This window comes from Chionomys nivalis, chromosome 19 (assembly GCF_950005125.1).
Source record: "Chionomys nivalis chromosome 19, mChiNiv1.1, whole genome shotgun sequence".
Taxonomy (NCBI): domain Eukaryota; kingdom Metazoa; phylum Chordata; class Mammalia; order Rodentia; family Cricetidae; genus Chionomys; species Chionomys nivalis.
Genome location: NC_080104.1, coordinates 10,405,451 through 10,426,658, shown reverse-complemented (window position 1 = coordinate 10,426,658; position 21,208 = coordinate 10,405,451). Strand labels below are relative to the sequence as shown.

At 44.1% G+C, this 21,208-nt stretch overlaps 1 protein-coding gene across 3 annotated transcripts in view; it reads left to right on the top strand.

Annotated features, from left to right (window-relative positions):
- Usp49 (ubiquitin specific peptidase 49) overlaps positions 1–21,208 on the top strand; it is a 77,752-nt gene that overhangs the window by 50,099 nt on the left and 6,445 nt on the right. For all 3 annotated transcript variants that reach the window (XM_057750994.1, XM_057750993.1, XM_057750995.1), the window contains 4 exons: positions 12,208–13,582; positions 14,930–15,134; positions 20,265–20,373; positions 20,872–21,077. In XM_057750994.1, coding sequence (XP_057606977.1) covers positions 12,236–13,582; positions 14,930–15,134; positions 20,265–20,373; positions 20,872–21,077 — 1,867 coding nt within the window. In that variant the 5' untranslated portion in view covers positions 12,208–12,235. The remainder of the gene's footprint in view (positions 1–12,207; positions 13,583–14,929; positions 15,135–20,264; positions 20,374–20,871; positions 21,078–21,208) is intronic.

Below are 21,208 nucleotides of genomic sequence, written 5' to 3'. Positions count from 1 at the left end.
TTAATTATTATATTATAATAAGCTATTATTTAGCCAACCATTAACTTAAAGATAATAAGCAGGACCTGTAGACCACTTGTCTAGAATCTGAAGGACCTGGTTGTGATTCATAGTACCACAGACAAATAAGAAAGGTAAGAATAAGGGTCAGTGAAATAGCTCAGCGGGTGAAAGTATTTACAGTGCAAGCCTAATGACCTGAGTTCAGTTCCTGTAGCCCCCAGTGGAAGAAGAAAACCAGCTCCAGAAACTTTCCCAGGTTCTATACATACCATTCATGCACGTAATAATAATAGGAACTAAAATAAGGAAAATAAAAGTAAGTTAATAGGGATAAAAGGTTCAGACAACATGTGGATCATACACAAAAAGTTTAATTTTAGAATAATTACCCCTCTTAACTGCTATATTCTGTATTTAACTAAGCATAGCGTTGCACTCCTGTAGTCTAGATACTCAGGCTGATACAAGAAATAACCTGGAGCCTGGGGTTTGGGGGCTGGACTAGGCAACTAGTCTTAACAAATAATCAGATAAAGTCTCAAACTAATGAATTATCTTGTTTTTTAAATTTGATTTTTGTTACAAATATGCATCATTGATGTTATTATTTGGTCAGTATCTAGAGGCAACATAGGGATGTGGAAGAAAATGAAATCAACAAGATTCATGTTTTGCATTCTCATCCTTTACTTGTCATGACCAATGTCGTGAGTCGTGTCAGCACTACAGCTCAGTTCCTCCTCCTGTGGGGTCTCAGGCCACGATTCACACGTCTCCCTCTTCTTTCTTTCTGCCTATATTTGCTCATGTAGTAGCCTGTCACCCAATTCTGCTTTCTGATCCCTGCTGTGGTCAGTGAACCTGCACTAAGTTATTAGCAGCTGATTGGCTTATTTGTTTCCCTAATAGATTATATGTTTCCCTTGGTACAGACTTTGACACCTTAACTTAATGGTAGAACTGGCTGGCAATGCAGAAGCTGTTTTTGTTGTTGCTGTGTTTTGTTTGATTTTGATTTTTTGAAACAGGAGCAGAGGTGCTTGTGGGACTTGAACCACAAGAACGTTGCCTACATGTGTATTGGCCTTTGTGTGAGAGCCGGGCCAGTCCTCACCTCGTGGGCCTGCTCACTGTACTGTGTTCATAGTACACAAGGGATAAGAGGTCATGCACAGTTCATGTCTTTGACACCCTTCTGTGTCTTACTGAAAGAAGACTCCTTTCTATTTCCACCACAGCACATTCTGCAGATTCAGTGTACACCCCCACTAAAGGCCGAGCTGGGGCTAACTCAGCCTCTTTAATTCAACTGCACTGAGTTTGCTTTTGACATCTTAATTGGACTTTTACTATCCTTGCTCTGTGTTGCTATTAAATAATTTTGAAAGACTTTAGAAAAATAAAAAATATTGGATAAAACCTTTCCATTTCTTTTGAAAAGCTCGCTCTAAGTTTAACATGTTCTTTAATTGCTTAACAGCTCATTATGAATGCCTTGTTGAATGATACTCTCTGGATGAAGTCAGGACCAGCTTCTTGGTTCATATAGGACTCCAGACTCTGTAGAGGCCCCAGGAGAAAGCCTGCCTCAGAGACAGGGCCATTGTTGACCAAGTCTACCATGGACTTGATTGCATCAGTGATTTATAAAGTATAGGGAGTCTGTGAACAGTCTCTTCACTGAGCCTCCCCTCGCTGAGTCTCCTTCCTAAGTGCCTGTCCTTCCCTCTGTCCTTCAGAGTGGTTAGTTGAGTATTGGGGAAAAAAAAATACTGACCGCTAAAGTGGACTATTATTGGAGCTGTCCCATTGGGGGAAAGACAGTCTTCTCAAAAATTCACTTCTATGAACAACTATTGGAACTGGCCCCTGGGAAGAAGAGAAATTACCTTGCTACCTTGGTTGATATGAAATGTGAGATGATTGATACTTCACTGATGGAAGCTCCGTTGTTTTTCCACTCCACTTACTGCTGAAGAGGGTTGTACTTTGTCACTCATCGACAGGGAATTGGAATGAGGAGAGGGCTCTTTTAGAAATGACTAGTTTTTAAAAACAGAATTTCTTAGTGTCATTAGACTGGCTATATTATGTTTCCTAGTGAAAGTGTGGTCAACTATATTGCTCTATGCTTAACATAGGGCACCTGCCTAATGCCTGAATGTTCACTTTTGTTTGCACGCACATGTGCGTGTGTGTGTGTGTGTACTGAGCCAGAGGCATTGAATTCCCTGAAGCTGGAGTTATAGGCAGTTGTAAGCCTTCTGACATGGATTCTGGGATCTGAACTCAGGTCCTCTGTCAAGAGCAGCTAGTGTTCTTAGCCATTGAACCATGTTTCCATCCCATCATGCCTGAATTTTTAAGACAACTGAAATATCAAGTCTCTCAGTGCCATCTCCTTTTGAAAATAAGTAACAATGTTTTTTCCCCTCAAAAGGGAGTCTCTTTTCCATCCCTACCCACACATGAAGACACGTGTTATAGCTCATTTTTTTTTTTCTTTATTCTCTGGCTTTCATTAGGTCAGAGGGCACTCATGACATATAATACAATATTTTTCCGTTTGTTTTTCTTTTCACATGCTGTATTTTTAAGTACACACAGAGCCACCCTTTCTCTGCATTTTAAAAAATGATTAGTGGATTCCATATGTGGCTGATTTATAACATCTTACTGTTGCCTTTATTTAGCTTTTTAGACAGTCTCATGTAGCCAGGCTGGCCCAAACTCACTTTGTAGCCAAGGATGGCCTTTACTCCATGACTCTCCTGCTTCTACCTCTCAATTTCTGGGATTTTATATGTTTACATGCTACTGGGGACAGGACCCAGGGCTTCATACATGAAGGGCAAGCACTCTGCCAACTGATCCACATCCCAGTCCTGACTTATAGTGGCCCTGGCCTATTTCCTGTTAAAGTGCCTGATTGTTCTCTTTGTCACTTTCCGTTTTCTCTTGTAGTGTGCATTTAACAATACAGTTTTTTATATTTGTCATCTTTACTCTTGAAATCAAATGCTGAAAGTTTGTGGTTCCATTCATGCAAAATTCAGTGGGTTTCTGTTCTGACAGATACACCTAGGTGTGCTGAGAGTAGACAGGGTGCACAGGATTAAAAGTGTCCCCATGTCTTATAACAGCCCAGTGAAGTAACCAGCACTGACATCTATTCCAGAGGATTCCTTTAAATATTCTAGTAAGATGAATTTTTTTAATTCACAGAAATTATCCTTTCTTTCCCCTTCTACCAGTGGTTCTTAACATATAAATGTGTCTTCTGTGCAGACAGCTGTGTGTGGAAAGTCATCTTCAGACACGTGGAGAAAGTAGGGAGATTCCCAGTTTCACTGCTTAGGCTACAGCTGGAAAAACAATTGCTGGCATCTTAAGTTTCAAGTTTGAATTAATTTTTTCAAAGAAAATATATTTGAGCCATCTGTAATCCCACTACTTGGGGGGCTGAAGTAGGAGGATCACTACAAGTTCAAGGCCAGCCTAGTCTACATCAAGAGACCCTATCTTCAAACAAAATACTTTCGGCAGCTAGCTGCCAGTGTGGTAGTGCTGATACTCTAACCTCATAGACACCTGGTAGGTTCAATGGGATTTCTAAAAATGTTTTTAGACTTATTTTATGTGTATAGGTCTTTTGCTTACATGTATGTCTTTGCACCATGTGTGTGCAGGGTCTTTGGAGGCCTAAAGAAGATATCAGGTAGGTAGGTCACCAAGAGCTGGAGTTATGACAACTACCATATAAATGATGGGAATAAAACCTTCATCCTCTAGAAAAGCTGGTGCTAGTAACCACTGAATCATCTTTCCAGCCCCTCTATCGTATGTTTTGAGATAGGATCTCTCACTGAACCTGGGCTCACTGATTCAGCTACCGCAGTTGTCTAGTGACAGCTAGAGTTACGAGCATGCATCACCATGCTTAGCTTTTTCATGGATTATGGGGATCTGAACTCAGGTCCTCTGTAGTTGGAATTTTCTTTGGTCTGCCAACCTGCTCCCAAATAAAGACATGGAGACTTATTTATTGTGAGTGCTCAGCCTTAGCTTAGGCTTACCCACTAGTTCTTTTCACTTAACCTGTTTCTCTAGTCATCTACGCTTTGCCTTGGGACTTTTTACCTTTCTTCCATTCTGTATGTCCTACTTTCCTGTTTCTTCTATGTCTGGCTAGCTGGCCTCTGGCATCTCCCTGGCATTTCTTTCTTCTTGAGCCCATGAGTTCTGCCTATATCTCCTACCTCACTGTTGGCCATTCAGCCTTTTATTAGACCAATCAGGTGCCTTAGGCAGGCAAGGTAAAACAGCAACACATCTTTACATATTTAAACAAATATCCACAGCAGTCCTCAAGCTTGCCTAACAAGCATATATCTGTAATACCAGACTCCTGAAGTAGAATGGGAGGTAGGGATGGGGACTCCCTAGAAGCTAGCAGGCCAGATAACCTGGCATACATAATGATGGACAGCAAAGAGATTTTGACTCAAACAAGGGTGAAGTCTTGTAGAAGGAGCTGCGGGCTGCATTCCTGCTGCCCTGCTCCTGGCCGCCTGGCTAACTTATACCCCAAAATAACAACACACAAACTGTATTCATTTAAACACTGCTTGGCCCATTTCTATTAATGTGTGTAGCACCACGAGGTGCGCTTACCAGGAAGATTCTAGCCTACGTCCATCCTGGGTTGGCACTTATTGCGTCTGCCCTAGAGAGCAGAGGCATGGTGTCTATCTGAGGCGTCTTACCTCACTTCCTCTTCCTCCCAGCATTCTGTTCTTTTTACTCTGCCTACCTAATTTTCTGTCCTATCAGGGCCAAGGCAGTTTCTTTATTTAACCAATGACCTTCCTCCATCAAAGTCTGACATCTAAAGCTGTCCCCTGACTTTCACACATGTTCTTTGGAACACATGTGTTGAACTCACACATGAACATGCACACATTTACATAGCTGCGTATCATATACATACCATATACTGCTCCCCCAGGAGGAAAAATTGGACCAGTGGGATGTCTTAACAGGTAAAGTTAGTTGCCATGCAAACTTGACCACATGGGTCCTGTTCCTAGAACCCATAGTAGAAGAAGAGAACCATTTCCAGAAGTTACCTCCTGACCTCCAGACATGACTCAGCAAATATTCAGACTACTGAACTTGAAGCAGGCTCACATATGTAATGTTTCCATGGCAACCTGGTTTCGTTCTCTCAGCTGCCATCTCTCTGCACAGAGTTGTAGGCTGTCTTTCTTGAGATTCTAGGGATTGAACCAGGGGCCTTACCCATGTTGGGCAAGTACTCTACCATTGACCTTCTTTTACCTTTTATATTTTGAGACAGAGCCACACTAAGTCGCTGTCTTAGTTACTTTTCTACTGCTGTGACAGCCCCATAACCAAGGCAACTTGAAGAGTTTATTGGGGACTTACAGCTCCAGAGAGTTAGTCCATGGCCATCATGGTGTGGAGCATGGCAGCAGGTAGACTGGCATGGAGCCGGGACAGTAGAGCTGAGAGCTCACATCTATCTGATCCACAGACACGGGGGCAATGGAGAAAGAGAGAGCACTAACTGAGAATGGCACTCATGAAAACCCACCTCCAGTTACACATCTCTTCCAACAAGACCACACCTTCTGATCCCTCCCAAACAGTCCCACCAGCTTCAGAACAAGCATTCAAATGTATGAATCTATGGTGACCATTATCATTCAAACATTACATTCCACTCCCCAGCCCCCATAGGCTTATGGCTGTGTCATAATACAAAATGTATTTAGTCCACCTTCAAAAGTCCCCATAGTCTTTCAGTCTCCAGACTGTTTAAAAGTTCAAAGGTGAGCCGGGCGGTGGTGGCGCACGCCTTTAATCCCAGCACTCGGGAGGCAGAGGCAGGCAGATCTCTGTGAGTTCGAGACCAGCCTGGTCTACAGAGCTAGTTCCAGGACAGGCTCCAAAGCCACAGAGAAACCCTGTCTCGAAAAACCAAAAAAAAAAAAAAAAAAGTTCAAAGGTGAGTAGTGGTGGTACACACCTTTAATTCCAGCACAGGGGTGCGGGGAGCCCGGGGGGGGGGGGCGCTGATCTCTCCAAGTTAAAGGCCTGCCTGCTCTACAAAACAAGTTCTAGGATAGCCAGGGCTACACAGGAAAATCCTGTCTTGAAAAAAAAATTTTTTTCTAAGTCTCTTTTGATACTCAAGGAAGTCTCTTAATTGTAATTCCCTGTAAAATAAAAAATCAAAATACATTCTTCCAAGATACACACAGAATATACATTACTATTCCAAAGGGGAGGAATAGGGGCATAATGAGGAAATATGTGATCAAAGCAAGACTGAAACTCAGCAGGACAAACTCGGAATCCTGTAGCTCTATGTCTGATGTCAAAAGGCTTTGATGGTGACTGCAGTACAGTTTTTCTCTTGGGCTGACTTTGCTCCTGTATGCAGCGCTCCTTGTTGGACATCTGTCCGAACCTGTCCCAGCAGTAGCTCGCTCCCTGCCTTGAGAGTATTAGTTAACAAACACACACCCTGTGTGGTCCACCACATCAGGCACAGGGACAGCAACCTGAATGCAAGGGGGGTCCTGTAGCACAACAGAGCTGCAGGCCAGGCTGCCTAAGAAGCTGGCACTACTGAAGACATCAAAAAAGACAGGCCACAGTCCTAAAGACACCAGGAGTTTGCAAGTGACACCACAAACCGGCTGGTCTTAGGGAAGAGGAGGGCCCTGCTCTAGTCCTATGGCACCTAGAACAGTAGTGAGCAAGTGCGCTTAGGCTGACTTCCAGGTGCTGAAGATGTACTCAGCTTCCTCTGGTCTTGGGGGAGTCTTTATTGGTGATAGACCTGGCTCTAAAAAAGCCACCCTCATTTAACACTTACCTTTAAAAGCATCTTTACTATGTCGCCTCTACAGTCTGTGTAGATTCTGTGGGAGACTCAAATCTGGGTTCATTTAATGAATGGAAGGGCTAAAATACCCAGCAAGATTGCATATGGCAATGAGCAGAATCACAGGTGTTGATGACATCACATAATTAATATTATTTTATGTAAATGAAGGCTGTCAGCATGTTACCATAGTGTCTACTGTCTGAGTTGGGATATATGCCATTTAGTCTCACCAAGACCAAGGAGAAATTCCTTGGTCCTTAGTTAGATAAGAACTGAGAAAAGGGAAATATAAAAAAGAGAGAAATAGAGATCTTCCTGTAGAGATTTCCATAATTTGTTTCCTATTTTATTCATTGAAAATTTTGGTGATGTAGTTACACATTGCTAACATATTTTCTGTGTGAGAATAATGGGAATGACCCAAATTAAAAGACATTTTCATGGGGCTGGGAAGATGGAGCATTGGCAGCTCTTCCAGAGGTCATGAGTTCAATTCTCAGCAACCACATAGTGGCTCATAGCCATTTATAATGAGATTTGATGCCCTCTCCTGGTGTGCAGATAGAGTACCATATATATATATATATATATATATATATATATATATATATATATAATTTTTAAAAAAATATTGTATTGAAAAGACATTTTCATGCTTTAGGTTTTCTTGTTTTTTTTTAAACAATAATTGTAATGTTCATTCATCTCTTGAAGAGATGACTTAGTGGTTAAGAGTGCTTCCTGCTTTTCCAGAGCTTCCAAGTTAAGTCCCCAGCACCTACATCTGGCACCCTCAACAGCTTATAACTCTAGCTCCAGGGCATCCAACTTTCTCTCCTAGTGTCCATAGTCATGTACATGTACATATAATTAAAAAGAAAATAAATTTTAAACAATATTTATATGATATAATAAATCAAGAAGTTTCTTGTCACAACAAAAGGCAATGGTTAGATTTTATTTGACACTTAGGGATAGTTAATTGTGGGATCATTTAAAGCTTGATTCTGGTTTTATACCCAGCTGATTCAGCTTTTGGCTTCCTCCTCTCTTCCTCTCCTCCATGGTTTCTGGGGATACTGAATCTAGAGCATCATGACTGCTAAGCAAAGCACTCAGCTACACCTACAAGTGTAATAAGGTGCTGGAATTGTGGTTTATACCTGTAATCCCGTGTACTGGCTAGTTTAACATCAACTTGACACAAGCTAGAGTCATCAGAGAAGAAACTGCCTCAGTTGGGAAAATGCTTCCATAAGATCAGGCTGTAGGCAAGCCTGTAGTGAATTTTCTTAATTAGTGACTGATGGGGAGGGCCCAGCCCATTCTGAGTGGTGCCATCCCTGGACAGATAGATGGTCCTGATTCTATAAGAAAGCAGAGCAAACCATGAGGAGTAAGCCAGTAATAACACCCCTCTATGGCCTCTGCATCGGCTCCTGCCCTGCTTGAGTAGGAACTGACTTCCCTCATTGATGAACTGTTACCCAGAAGTATAAGTGAAGTAAACCTGATGGGGAACCTCCTTCAGCCAGTGACCTTGAAGAGGCTGGACCAGGTTGGGGTGTGACCTTTTGGGTACCCAGAGAAAACTGCTGGCCTGCCCAGCTCTTGCTCTCTATTTTCACGTAACACACCTTGAAGTTGGACTTCTCGCTCCTATTCTGTGAGTTTTCCCCTTACAATAAAGAATAATAACTGGAATCTTTCAAAGTTAGTTTGGGATTGACTCGCGCTCACCCCCCTTTTACACATTCAGTTACATAAACCCTTTCTTAGTTACTTTTGGTCACATTAACCCTAACTAGGACATGCCTAGTTAACCCTAACCCAGCACTTGACAGGCGGAGGCAGGAGGAGTGCAAGGACAGCCTGAACTGGGTGTCAGACCCTGCTTCAAAAAAAAAAAAAAAAGAGAGAGAGAGAGAGAGAGTAAATAAACAAACTATGATGATTAAAAAATCAAATGCTAATACTTGCTGGATTTACTTTTACATATACACCTGAATCCGGGGTGTGCAGGGCATTTGTAAATGAAATGTCTGGTCTACTCCATTGCAGAGCTGCTGAGAGGCAGTCCGTTCTTTGCCAGTCACACTTAGGTTCGTTTGTTTAGAGTATTGAGTACCTGTCACAATGGTGATGTATGTGTCAAGTGAAAATTTAGAATTATTGTGGTCTTTGAGAATATGGAGAGAAGAATGTACATGTCAGAAAAATACAAAGTAGAATTCCCTTTCTGTTAGTGGGGTTTGGGCCTGTTCTGAAATAAAGTCAGAATGCATGTGGGAGAGTCACACCTATTAGAGGTTGTGTTCCTTCTACTCTGTCTTGTATTGGATAAGGTACTTGTTTTTATTTGCATTACTTTGTGAGATTTCCATTTTGAGATCAGATGTGCTGTCCTTTGAGAAGCTCGTCTGCCTAGCTGGGGTGATTGGTGTGGTGCAGAGTGGCCTAGTGTTTTCCTGAATGGTGTACTCTGCCATGTGGCAGGCTTAGTGAGTCACCTTTATAGATTTGTAATGGGGAAGGAAGCTGAGCAGGAAAGGGTATGCTTGACCAGCAGTTTACAGATCATCTCCACAGAGACAGTGTGGGTTGTTGGGTTGTGGTCTGTGTTGTTTCTCTAGTTCATTTTAGCCCAGAAGCTGACTTTAAAAGACATTAGTCTTTTGGTGCTGTATTTCACAGTATCAGATTTGGTGGCAGCTAACTTCTGAAGATACACTAGGACAAAATGGGCATTTTCTGGGCATCAGAATCTCGTAAGAAGGGGTCATTAAGATATAAATCTGAAAGCCTCCACTCGGCTGGGCCTGGTGTGTTTAAACCTGTGTTATCACAGACTGTAGTCACTAGCCAGATAAGACTATATTGTTGTGGGGTTTTTTTTGTTTGTTTGTTTGTTTATTACAGGGTCTCCCTGTGTAGCCCTGACTGGCCTGACTGGCACTTGCTCTGTGTAAACCAGGCTAGCTTTGAACTCACAGAGATCCACCTGCCTCTGCCTCCCAAATTCTGGGATTAAAGGCATGAGCTATTCTCAGCTTCTCCTGACTATCTTAATTAAAATTGATGAAATTAAAAGTTGAGTCCTGCCAGGCAGGCAGTGGTGGCGCACATCTTTAATCCCAGCATAGGAGGCAGAGGCAGGCAGATCTCTGAGTTCAAAGCCAGCCTGGTCTACAGAGCCGAGTTCCAGGAATGCCAAAGTTACATAGAAAAACCTTGTCTCAACCCTGCCCCTCCCTCCAAAAAAAGTTCAGTCCTTTAATCCCATTAGGCACATTTCAAGAGCTTGGTGGTCACATGTGACTAGTTACTACAGTATTGGAAAGCAAGAGAGAGAATATTTTATTATTTTAGGCATTGTTGGTCTGAGTGGAAGAATTTAGAAAATAGCCAGGTACAGTGGAGCACACCTTTAATCCCAGGTACAGTGGAGCACACCTTTAATCCCAGGTGCAGTGGAGCACACCTTTAATCCCAGGTGCAGTGGAACACACCTTTAATCCCAGGTGCAGTGGAACACACCTTTAATCCCAGGTACAGTGGAGCACACCTTTAATCCCAGCATTCAATGGAGCACACCTTTAATCCCAGGTACAGTGGAGCACACCTTTAATCCCAGCGTTCAATAGACAGAGGCATGCCAATCTCTGAGTCTGAGAAAAGCTTGCTGTATGTCACAAGTGCCAGGACAACGAGGGCTGCCTAATGAAATAAGATCCTGCCTTTGGAAGGGCTTTGGAAAATAGAATTCTTTTCTGGTTTCTGAGTTCTTCATCCTAATTTGTTGGGTTAATGCAATGTTTATGTGTGAGAGACTTATCTCTGGAGTTTGTCTAAAATGGATATTTTGGCTATCTGCAGATTCCGACTCATCAGGTATGACGTAGTAGGTGGGTGGGAGCCTGAGGAGATGTGATGCTGGTGGAGCTCAGGGACTGGTTTGAGAAATAGAAACATGCCATTTCTGCTGATTCTGTGTTCCAGTAGCTGGTTTGAGAACATCAGAGGCAGATCAAGCTTGCACTGTCGTGTGTTGAGTAGCATCTACCCTTTCATCTCTTCATCAATATGTGTGTTGTAATTTGTCTGTGCCCCAGAAATGCTTATTTCAGGACTGTTTCAAACTGGGAGAATAATTCCTTCCGCTACTAGTGTTGAGGATTAACCGTGTGCTCTGTCAGAGCTGTATTCCCAACCCCCGAGAAAGTCATTCTGACAATACTGGTCAACCTGTAGTTGAACACTCAGGTCTTTGCCTTGTGACACACGAACTCTTCTCTAGAGATTATGTCTCACCAAAATAAACAAACACGTCTAGAGAAGTTACTTAACAGGTGCATAGCTCTAAATCAGTAGGAAATAATGAGGATAAGAATGAGTAATGAGAGGACCTTGGTCTTCATGTAGAGCAGGGAATTTGGACTGCTCTTCAGTATCGAGAGGGAGGGGGAGTGGACTAGGGGGAGGAGAAGTGGAGTGGGGATAGGGGGAAGGGAGCGGGGGGAGGGGGCAATATGTGGGAGTTGGGGGAGGGAAATGGGAAACGGGGAGCAGTTGGAAATTTTAAGTAAAAAAGAATAAAAAAAAAAAAGGAAAAAAAAAAAGAATGAGTAATGATTAGAAAGTAATACAGTAGAAGCTAGTACTCAACACCAGCCTGGGCTCCATATGAGTTCCAGGCCAGCCAGAGCAACATAGTGAGACCCTATCTCAAAACACAGGCAGAAGGATTGCTACCAGTTTGAGCCAGCCTGGGCTACAAATTAAGTCAGTATCAAAACCAAAGGGAAGCAAGCTTGCCTCTGTTTTCTTATTTGTTTTGACTGGGTGGTTAACTTGAAAACTGCCATCCCAATAGCCACACCACCTCTTGTCCTATCAGATTTATTTGTCTATTTACTTTTCCGGAAAGACAGTGAGAGTTTGGCGATTCTTTCTACAAAATGTATCCTCTTCAGAAAGGCTAGCTTCTAAAATTGAGGCTGGGGCGCTGCCTCATTAGTTGTCATTTGACTTTCTTTTTCTTATCTTTCCCTGATTCTGCACCTCTGTTTTGAAATACACTGAAATTGATCTAAGGTTGTCGGGTTGGTTTTGAGACTTTTGTCTCTCTCCTGGTGGTACTTGAAATACCAGTTTCTGCTTTCAAAAGAACAAATTTTGAATTTAAAAATAAGTCTTGCACAGATATGCCAATTACAACCCCCTTTTTTCTAGGAAAATATTTTGCTGAAATTCTGCTTTTTTTTTTTTTTCCTTTTGGGGGGCAGATTAAGAGAGTGGCGACTGCTCTAAAACATGGATAGATGCAAACATGTAGGGCGGTTACGGCTCGCCCAGGACCACTCCATCCTAAACCCTCAGAAGTGGTGCTGTCTGGAGTGCTCCACCACGGAGTCTGCGTGGGCCTGCCTCAAGTGTTCCCACGTGGCCTGCGGCCGCTACATTGAAAACCATGCACTGAAACACTTTGAAGAGACGGGACACCCGCTGGCCATGGAGGTCCGGGATCTCTACGTGTTCTGCTACGTGTGCAAGGATTACGTGCTCAATGACAACCCCGAGGGGGACCTGAAGCTGCTCAGAAGCTCCCTCCTGGCGGTGCAAGGCCAAAAGCAGGACCAGCCCGCGAGGCGTGGGCGGATGCTACGGTCTACAGCTGCAGGCGAGGACGTGGTCCCACCGCAGCGCACTCCTCAGGGACAGCCACAGATGCTCACCGCTCTGTGGTACAGGCGCCAGCGCTTGCTGGCCAAGACGCTGCGACTGTGGTTCGAGAAGAGCTCCAGGGGCCGAGCGCAGCTGGAGCAGCGGCGGCGGGAGGAGGCGCTGGAGCGCAAGAAAGAGGAGGCCCGGCGGCGGAGGCGCGAGGTCAAGCGGCGACTGCTGGAGGAGCTGGCCAGCGCGCCGCCGCGAAAGAGTGCGCGCCTGCTCCTGCACGCGCCCGGGCCTGTGGCCGTGCGCCCTGCTACCCTCGCTACCTCCCGGCGCGCGCCCGCGGCTACACTTAAGCCGCGCCGGCAGCCGGCGGTGGCCCCAGGTGTCACCGGCCTACGCAATCTGGGCAACACCTGCTACATGAACTCCATCCTCCAGGTGCTTAGCCACCTTCAGAAATTCCGGGAATGCTTCCTGAACCTCGACCCTTCCACCTCTGAGCATCTGTTTCCCCAAGCAACCAACGGGAAGGCTCAGCTCTCTGGTAGGCCAGCCAGCAGCTCTGCCGCAGAGTTATCAGTAAAGAGCGACCCTGCCCAGGGATACGAACCTCAAGGCTTCTGCTGGAACAGTGGAGCCTCGATCAGCAAGAGCCTGGAGCTCATTCAGAACAAGGAACCCAGTTCAAAGCACATTTCCCTCTGCCACGAACTGCACACCCTCTTCCGAGTCATGTGGTCTGGGAAGTGGGCACTGGTATCGCCCTTTGCCATGCTTCACTCAGTGTGGAGTCTCATTCCCGCCTTCCGTGGCTACGACCAGCAGGACGCACAGGAATTTCTCTGCGAACTGCTGCACAAGGTGCAGCAGGAACTTGAGTCTGAGGGCTCCACGCGCCGGATCCTCATCCCCTTCTCCCAGAGGAAGCTCACCAAACAGGTCTTAAAAGTGGTGAACACCATATTTCACGGGCAGCTGCTCAGTCAGGTAGGTGTGTACCTACCTGAAGCAAGGTGGGAAGTTTGGGTGGTAGTTGGACTTCCAGATCCCTGGGCTAACTAATTAGTATAGCCGGTATTTTTGAGACTTTACATGTTTCAAAATGGTTGTTTGTACCTGACACTGTATGCTGGTGATGATGAAGGTGAACTTGAGGTTCTGTCTGTCTTGATCTTTAGTCCAGTTTATAAAAGTGAACAGTTTGTGTAGAAAACTGTTTCCAGAGTCGTTTGAAAGAGCCTTTCCTTTTATTTATAAGTAGTAATTGGAACTATGCCGAAGGCCAAGTAAGCCTCCTTCCCCCTACCCATAACCACCCCAAATATATGGTCTCCAGTAGCTCAGTGTGTTTTAACTATGCAGCTGAGGTTATTAAACTTTTGGTCCTCCTGACTCCGTCTCTCAGTGCTGGATTATAGACTTCATGTCCTTATTATCTTTCATTTTCAGGATCAAGACCATGTCAAGACTTAAGCAAAGATTCCCAGGCCTAATAAAAATATGCACAAAAAGAATTATCATAGATTTTTAAAAATAAAGGGTGGGCAACGTAAGGAGAATTGGGTAAAGCCTCTCCACTGAGTTACAGAGGTTTTGGGAAGTATGATGAGTAGTCTAGGAAGGGAAACAGGGCTTTCTCCTTCCTTCCTGCATGTGAAATGGCATCTAGGAATATTGTCCTATAAGAGCAAGTCTAACCACAGCATTTTGAGGTGCAGCAGACGGGACATTGTAGGAAACGGGTAGTCACCACCGCAGCACTTGAGAGGCTGAACTAAGAGAAACCAGAATTCAAGGCCAGCTGGGCTATATAATGAGTTCTAGGCCAGTAAGAATACACAGTGAGATTTTATGTTAAAGGAAAATAAGAATGAGGGGAGTATGGGAGAAAGGGAAGGAAGGAAGGAAGGAAGGAAGGAAGGAAGGAAGGAAGGAAGGTAGGAAGGAAGGAAGGTAGAAGAGGTAAATTTGCTACCTGGAAGGACCAAGTGAGAATTTGTGGGTGCACAAAGCAGACAGTGACCTGCCAATTCTCTTAGCCCAATGAATGCCTCCGAGGTAACTTGCTATCTCCACTGAGGCAGCATTCATTGGGAGAGAAGGGGAAAAGCAAGGGGTGCCCTGTGGTTCCTCAGTTACAGCTAGTTAGTTTCAGCATGCTTAGAAATGCAGCCGTGCACAATATGTCCCAATGCTTTTAGTACAGTTATTTAAGTTCTTATTAACCTTTTTGGGAGAAGTGGTTGGTGATTTTATGTCTTCTTTACAACAAACAAAATTGTATGTGGGAAGCATGGAAACTATATAATCTGCAAACCAATCTTGTCATTCTAGGTTACATGTGTATCATGCAATTATAAATCCAATACCATTGAGCCCTTTTGGGATCTGTCCCTGGAATTCCCTGAACGCTACCACTGCATAGAAAAGGGGTTTGTCCCTTTGAATCAGACAGAGTGCCTGCTCACTGAGATGCTGGCCAAGTTTACCGAGACAGAGGCCCTGGAGGGGAGAATCTACGCTTGTGACCAGTGTAACAGTGAGTGCTGCATGGAGAGGGGCGGGGATTGCAACTGGAGTACAATTTAAGAAGCTGCTTTTGACCCTGTAGTCAGAAGAAATGTGGAGACACTAGTGGGTCTAAACCATCTTTTCAAGATATTTTTCTGTATCTATAAAAAAAACTAATATGGACTTTACACATTAAAAACAGACCTGGGCCAGTGAGATGGCCCAGTGAGTAAAGGTTCTTTTACACAAGCCTGGTGACCTGAAATTCAGTCCTTAGAACCCACAGAGAGGTAGCTAGAGAGAACAGACTGCCATAGCACACACACCTATGTACACACACTTTAGCACTGAAAACAATGGCCTAAGAATTGTGCCTCCTTTGACCCTTCTGACTGCTAAGTGTATGAATGTGGTTTCTGAAACAGGGGCTGTGGGAGCATTAGTACTTAGCTTCATAATACTGTGGGGTCCCAGGCTCACACATGTAGTCTGATAGTTCTTATTTAGCCTAAATCCAGGTGGCATACCCCATTTGAGTGCTGTAGGATAAGAAAGTATGTTTTTGTACTGAGTCTGTAGATTTAAAGTCTGTTGAACCTCTTGTTAAAAAATGGCATAATGGGGTGGGGAGACTTCTCAGCTGTAAAGGGTTTCCTCTACAAGCAGTCAGCTGTGGTGATGTGTGCTTTAAACCCTAGCACAGAACAGGAAGGTACATGTGTATCCCTGAGGCTCACTGGCCACCAGGCTAGACTTCTTAGCAAGTTCCATGCCAGTGAGCAACTTTGTCTTAAATAATAACAAAAGCACCATGGATGGCTCCTGAAGAATGACACCCGCAGTATCTGCTGCCTCCAGAAGCACATGGCACAAGCATCGCCATACACACATATACATACACAGACAAAAGCACCATGGATGGCTCCTGAAGAATGACACCCGCAGTATCTGCTGCCTCCAGAGGCACATGGCACAAGCATCGCCATACACACATATACATACACAGACAAAAGCACCATAATGGCCCCTGAAGAATGACACCCGCAGTATTCTGCTGGCCTCCACAGGCACATGGCACAAGCATCGCCATACACACACATACATACACAGACAAAAACAAGATGGCTCAGCAGGTAAAGGCACAACCCTACATGGTTGACAAAGAGAACAGACTCACACAGGTTGTCAAGTGACCTGCACAGACACACACCATAAATGAATGAATGGATGGATGGATGTGATTTTTAAGATATTGGGACCACATAACCAATGCAGCATATTTTATGGCACTTGATAAATGGCAACCTCATGGATGTTTTCTGCTTTTTTTCTCACATGCTTGCAAAGTTTGTATTTCAGAGAAAGTCACAATGAAGTGTCTGTGTCATTGGTTTAATTTAAGTTGGGTCTCTTTCTGTGTGGTTACATGGACATGTGCAGGCCCTTCTTTGTCATTATATTCACACCTAGTGCTTCTGCTGGCCCAGCATGCACAGATAGACGTGCATAGCAGATGTATGGGTGCTTGTGTCTGGTGATGGTATTTAAAGATTGGCTTGTTTTTATGTGTGTATTTCCCTGTATGTATGCCTATGCACCATGTGACCATTTGAAGTCAGAAGAGGGCTTCAAATCTGCTCGAATTGGCTTTGAGCAGCCATGTGGGCCTTGGGAACCAGACCTGGGTTGTCTTGCAGAAGCAGCCAGTACTCTGAATGCTGAGCAATGTCTCCAACCCTGGAACCCTGGTGTCGGATTTTATGATCTAATAAAGATTTAGAAATGAAAAATACAAAGTTTTTTTTATTTTATGTATTTTTATGTATTAACACAATTGTTAATCCCACCAATTGAGAATAAGACCACTACCACAGTTTAAAGCCAAATTTGAAGCAATTTTTAATTAAGTAATGGCCAGGTGGGTGGGCTCTGGCCAAATCCATACCCAGATTCCTGGGAAATAGCCAAGAATAACAGTTTGCAGTGGCTTAAGAAGGAAAACCCACAATTCATGGCATTTCCCATCCGGTCCAATCAGGGGCAAGCATATATACTGACATATTTCCTGCCTGCGAACCCCTGCCCCCATGTTACCAAGCACATCCGGGACAGACAGGTCAAACAAGGGTAATGAAGAACAAGTGTCTTGTCATCTCGCATAAACAACAGCCTCCAGTGTTTAAAGAACTGTCTGTCCTTGAGCAAGGGACTTGCAGACCAGAGGCATTTTTTATTTCGTGGATCTCTTAGACATAGTAATTAAAATTTAAAATGTAACTTTGGCTCTCACACAATGACCTAGGTATCAGTTTATTACTTTATATTAATTGTTTGGAGTATATGCTGGGTTTTTTTGCGGGGGGGGGGCATTTTCTATGTTTTTACTTTGTTTCTTTGTTTAATACTGGGTTTCTCTATTGTATAGTCCTGGCTGTCCTGGAACTCCACTATGTAGACTAGGCTGGCCTCAAACTCAGAGATCTGCCTTCCTCTGCCTCCTGAGTGCTGGGATTAAAGGCATGCACCACCACACCTGGCCAAAGCTTTTTACCTGTAAGAAACAGAGGGGCATTAACAACTTTGTATCATTTTTGGATGTGACAGATTAGGCAGGAAATACTCAGTTTTTTTCAGGAAGTAATTTTTTTTTTCTGGAGTAGTCAGGACTTCTCTAAGCTCTATGCCCTGCTAATGCAGAAGAAAGGCCCAGCAGGCTTAAACTGCGTTGGCGTGGTGCTTGTGAAGCTTAAGGATTGTCTCTCTTCTTCCTCTCTGTGTCTTACCTTAACTAAACGGAGACAGAGCTGGTCCATCTCAGCTGGGTCAGCAATTTCTTCTCTGTCTTTCATTGAGGGAAACAGACAGTCCACATCATTTTCATCTTAGCTCATGTCCTCCCTCTGCTGTGGACTGTGGTCATTGCCAGCTAGTCCTTCTCAAAGGCTGATGAGCAGGAGTGGGAAAGTCGGGCAGAGCCCTTCTCTGGGTGCTTCTTTGCATATTCCACATGTCATGACTGCATGGCTGGTCAAAGTTCTGTAGCAACACATGCAGTCTGATGCAGTCTGCCCTGAGCAGCTAGCCCTCCCTTCATGTCTTGTCACAGAGGGCTGTTCTCACAAGTGCTACAAACAGGACTTGAAATCAGATGCCACGCTTTCTACTCTGAGCCCGGAGAGCAACAGCTTAGAGACAAGCAGCTGGACCACCTCTGAGGGATCAGTAAAGTGCTTACAGAGGTCTCCAGTTGAAACAGAGAAGGTTTTATTCCCATTGTGTATTTTCTAAGGATTTAGGGCTCCATTTCACTCACAAGTCTATAGTTTAGAAACAAAATTAGAGTCAGCATTTGTTCTTTTGGTTTAGACCAGTGGTTCTCAACCTTCATAACGCTGCAACCTTTTAATACAGCTCCTCATGTTGTGGTGACCCCACCAATAAAATTATTTTCATTTCTACCTCATAACTGTAATTTTGCTATTATAATGTAAACATCTGTGTTTTCCAATGGTCTTTGGCAACCCCTGTGACAAAAGGATCATTTGACCCCTTTGGGAACCACTGGACCAGATGAACCTGGCTACCTTCCCACCTTGTCTATAAGAAACACACTTCAGGGGCTGGAGAAATAGTTTAGAGGTCAAGAGCACTGGCTACTCTTCCAGCGGTCTGGAGTTCAATTCCCAGAACCCACATGGTGGCTCACAACCACCTATAATGAGATCTGTATGCCCTCTCTTGGCATGCAGGCATACATGCAAATAGAACACTGTATATATAATAAATAACTCTAAAAAAAGAAAAAAGAAACACATTTCAGCCAGGCAATGGTGGCACATGCCTTTAACCCCAGCATTCAGGCGGATCTTTGAGTTTGTGGCCAGCCTGCTCTATAGAGTAAGTTGCCAGAACAGGGAGGCTAAGAGGGTACGGGGTGTGAGAGAGAAAGAAAGAGAAATACATTTTAAATCCTGTGGCATAAAAACACAGAACTACTGCCCTAGTTAGCTTTCTGTTGCTGTGATAAACGACACTTGGGGAGGAAAGGGTTTATTTTAGCCTATAGGTTATATGCAGTTCATCATCAAGGAAAGTCAAGGAAGGAACTCAAGGTAAGAGTTTGAAGCAGAAACCCTGGGGGAAAGCTACTTCCTGGCTTGCTTCCAAGCTCCAATCAGCTACCTTTCTTATGCCATCTAGGCCCAGTTGCCCATCGGTAGTGCACCTACGGTGGGCTATACTCTTCTATGTCCATCAACAATCAAGGAAATCCCACACATACATGCTCACAGGCCAATCTGATGTAACCACTTCTTCAATTAGGATCCCTCTTCCCAGGTGTATCAAGGTGACAACTAAAATTAGCCATCACAACTACCAAAGTTTTTTTTTTTTAAAGTTTATGTATAACATAAACAAACATGTTGGACAAAACTGCTTTCGTATTCTGTCCTTTAGTAATGATAATTTATCATCTTTTTTTAAGCGTTAAATATATGTAACATTCAAAAAATATATCTCCTTGTGAGGGAGCTGAGGCTCAGAGTTTAGTTATAAGGAGGAAGTTCAGCTAGGCCTGTCCGTGAAAAGAAAAGGCCCTTTAAACATAAAGTGCATGATAATTTAAGTGATAGGGATGTAAAAGCATAGAACCCTGGTGTTCAACTCAGTGTGTTCACTGTGGTAGCAGCCGTCTGTTGTATTCCAAGAAAGTCATGACACCTGCAATATACTACCTAGCACCCATATCACCTCTGGAAGCTGTTGGTGGCAACAATTTAAAAGCAGATGTATCAGGATCAGGTTTGACTGCTTTTAAAAGCCCAGTAACAGTGACTGTCATATAAAAGAATCTGGAGGACATCCCAAGGCTAACATGTGGCTGCACAGACATCAAGGAATGCAGGCTCCTACTGTTTCATTATCGGGGTTTAAAGCTCCTATCCTCAAAGTTAACTCAGGGTCCCATCACCCTTTTCATCTTAGCCACAACTTCAGAGCCACTGCATTTGGGCCTGTGAAGCTGGGAAATGCAGACATATTTGGGATGAGTCACATTACTATCATAAATAAAACTAGGAGAATGTCTATTGAGTGGCCAGTGACTGTGGTTGATGCTCCTCACTGCCTATGTCTCACACCTTTCCAAACCATATAGGCAAACGACGAAAATCTAACCCCAAACCCCTTGTTCTGAGTGAAGCCAGAAAGCAGTTAATGATCTACAGACTACCTCAGGTCCTCCGGCTGCACCTTAAAAGATTCAGGTGAGCTTTGGGATGAGCTGCCTCGAGGGCTTGGGGAGGACAGATGTCTTATTTTGGTATGGGAAGGAGAAGCCTGTTTCTGTGGCACCTTGCACTTGCTGTGGAGAGTCAATGGTTCTTGTATGAAAGGGGCAAGTAACAGACTATCCAGAGGCCATGCATGAACTGTTTCTTTCTTAGGTTTTTTTCAAAACAGGGCTTCTCTGTAGCTTTGGAGCCTGTCCTAGAACTCACTCTGTAGATCAGGCTGGCCTCAAAGTCACAGAGATCCTACTACCTCTGCCTCCCAAGTGTTGGGATTAAAGGTGTGTGCCACCACTGCCCAGCTCTGAACCGTTCTCTAGGGGTTTGTAGGTTCAAATACTCCATGGAACTGTCACAGCAGATATGCACATGGATTAGCGGGATGGGGGGGGGGGCAAAAGGAGAAACAAAAGTTATTTTCCTAGCTTCTTGTTTAACTAGTTTAATGAGTAAGAAATTCATTCCATGTTCTAGGTGGTCTGGCCGTAATCATCGTGAGAAGATTGGGGTCCATGTCGTCTTTGACCAGGTATTAACCATGGAACCTTACTGCTGCAGGGACATGCTCTCCTCTCTTGACAAAGAGACCTTTGCCTATGATCTCTCCGCAGTGGTCATGCATCACGGGAAAGGGTTTGGCTCAGGACACTACACAGCCTATTGCTACAACACAGAGGGAGGTGCGTGCGCTTTACTCTGTAGGGTCGGGGACATGGAAAAGGGTTGGTTTGTTCACACTGTATTGCTTTGCATTATTTCCATCCCCCTGGGTCAGCTAGGGACAAATTAGATACATTAAGATTCAGTGAGA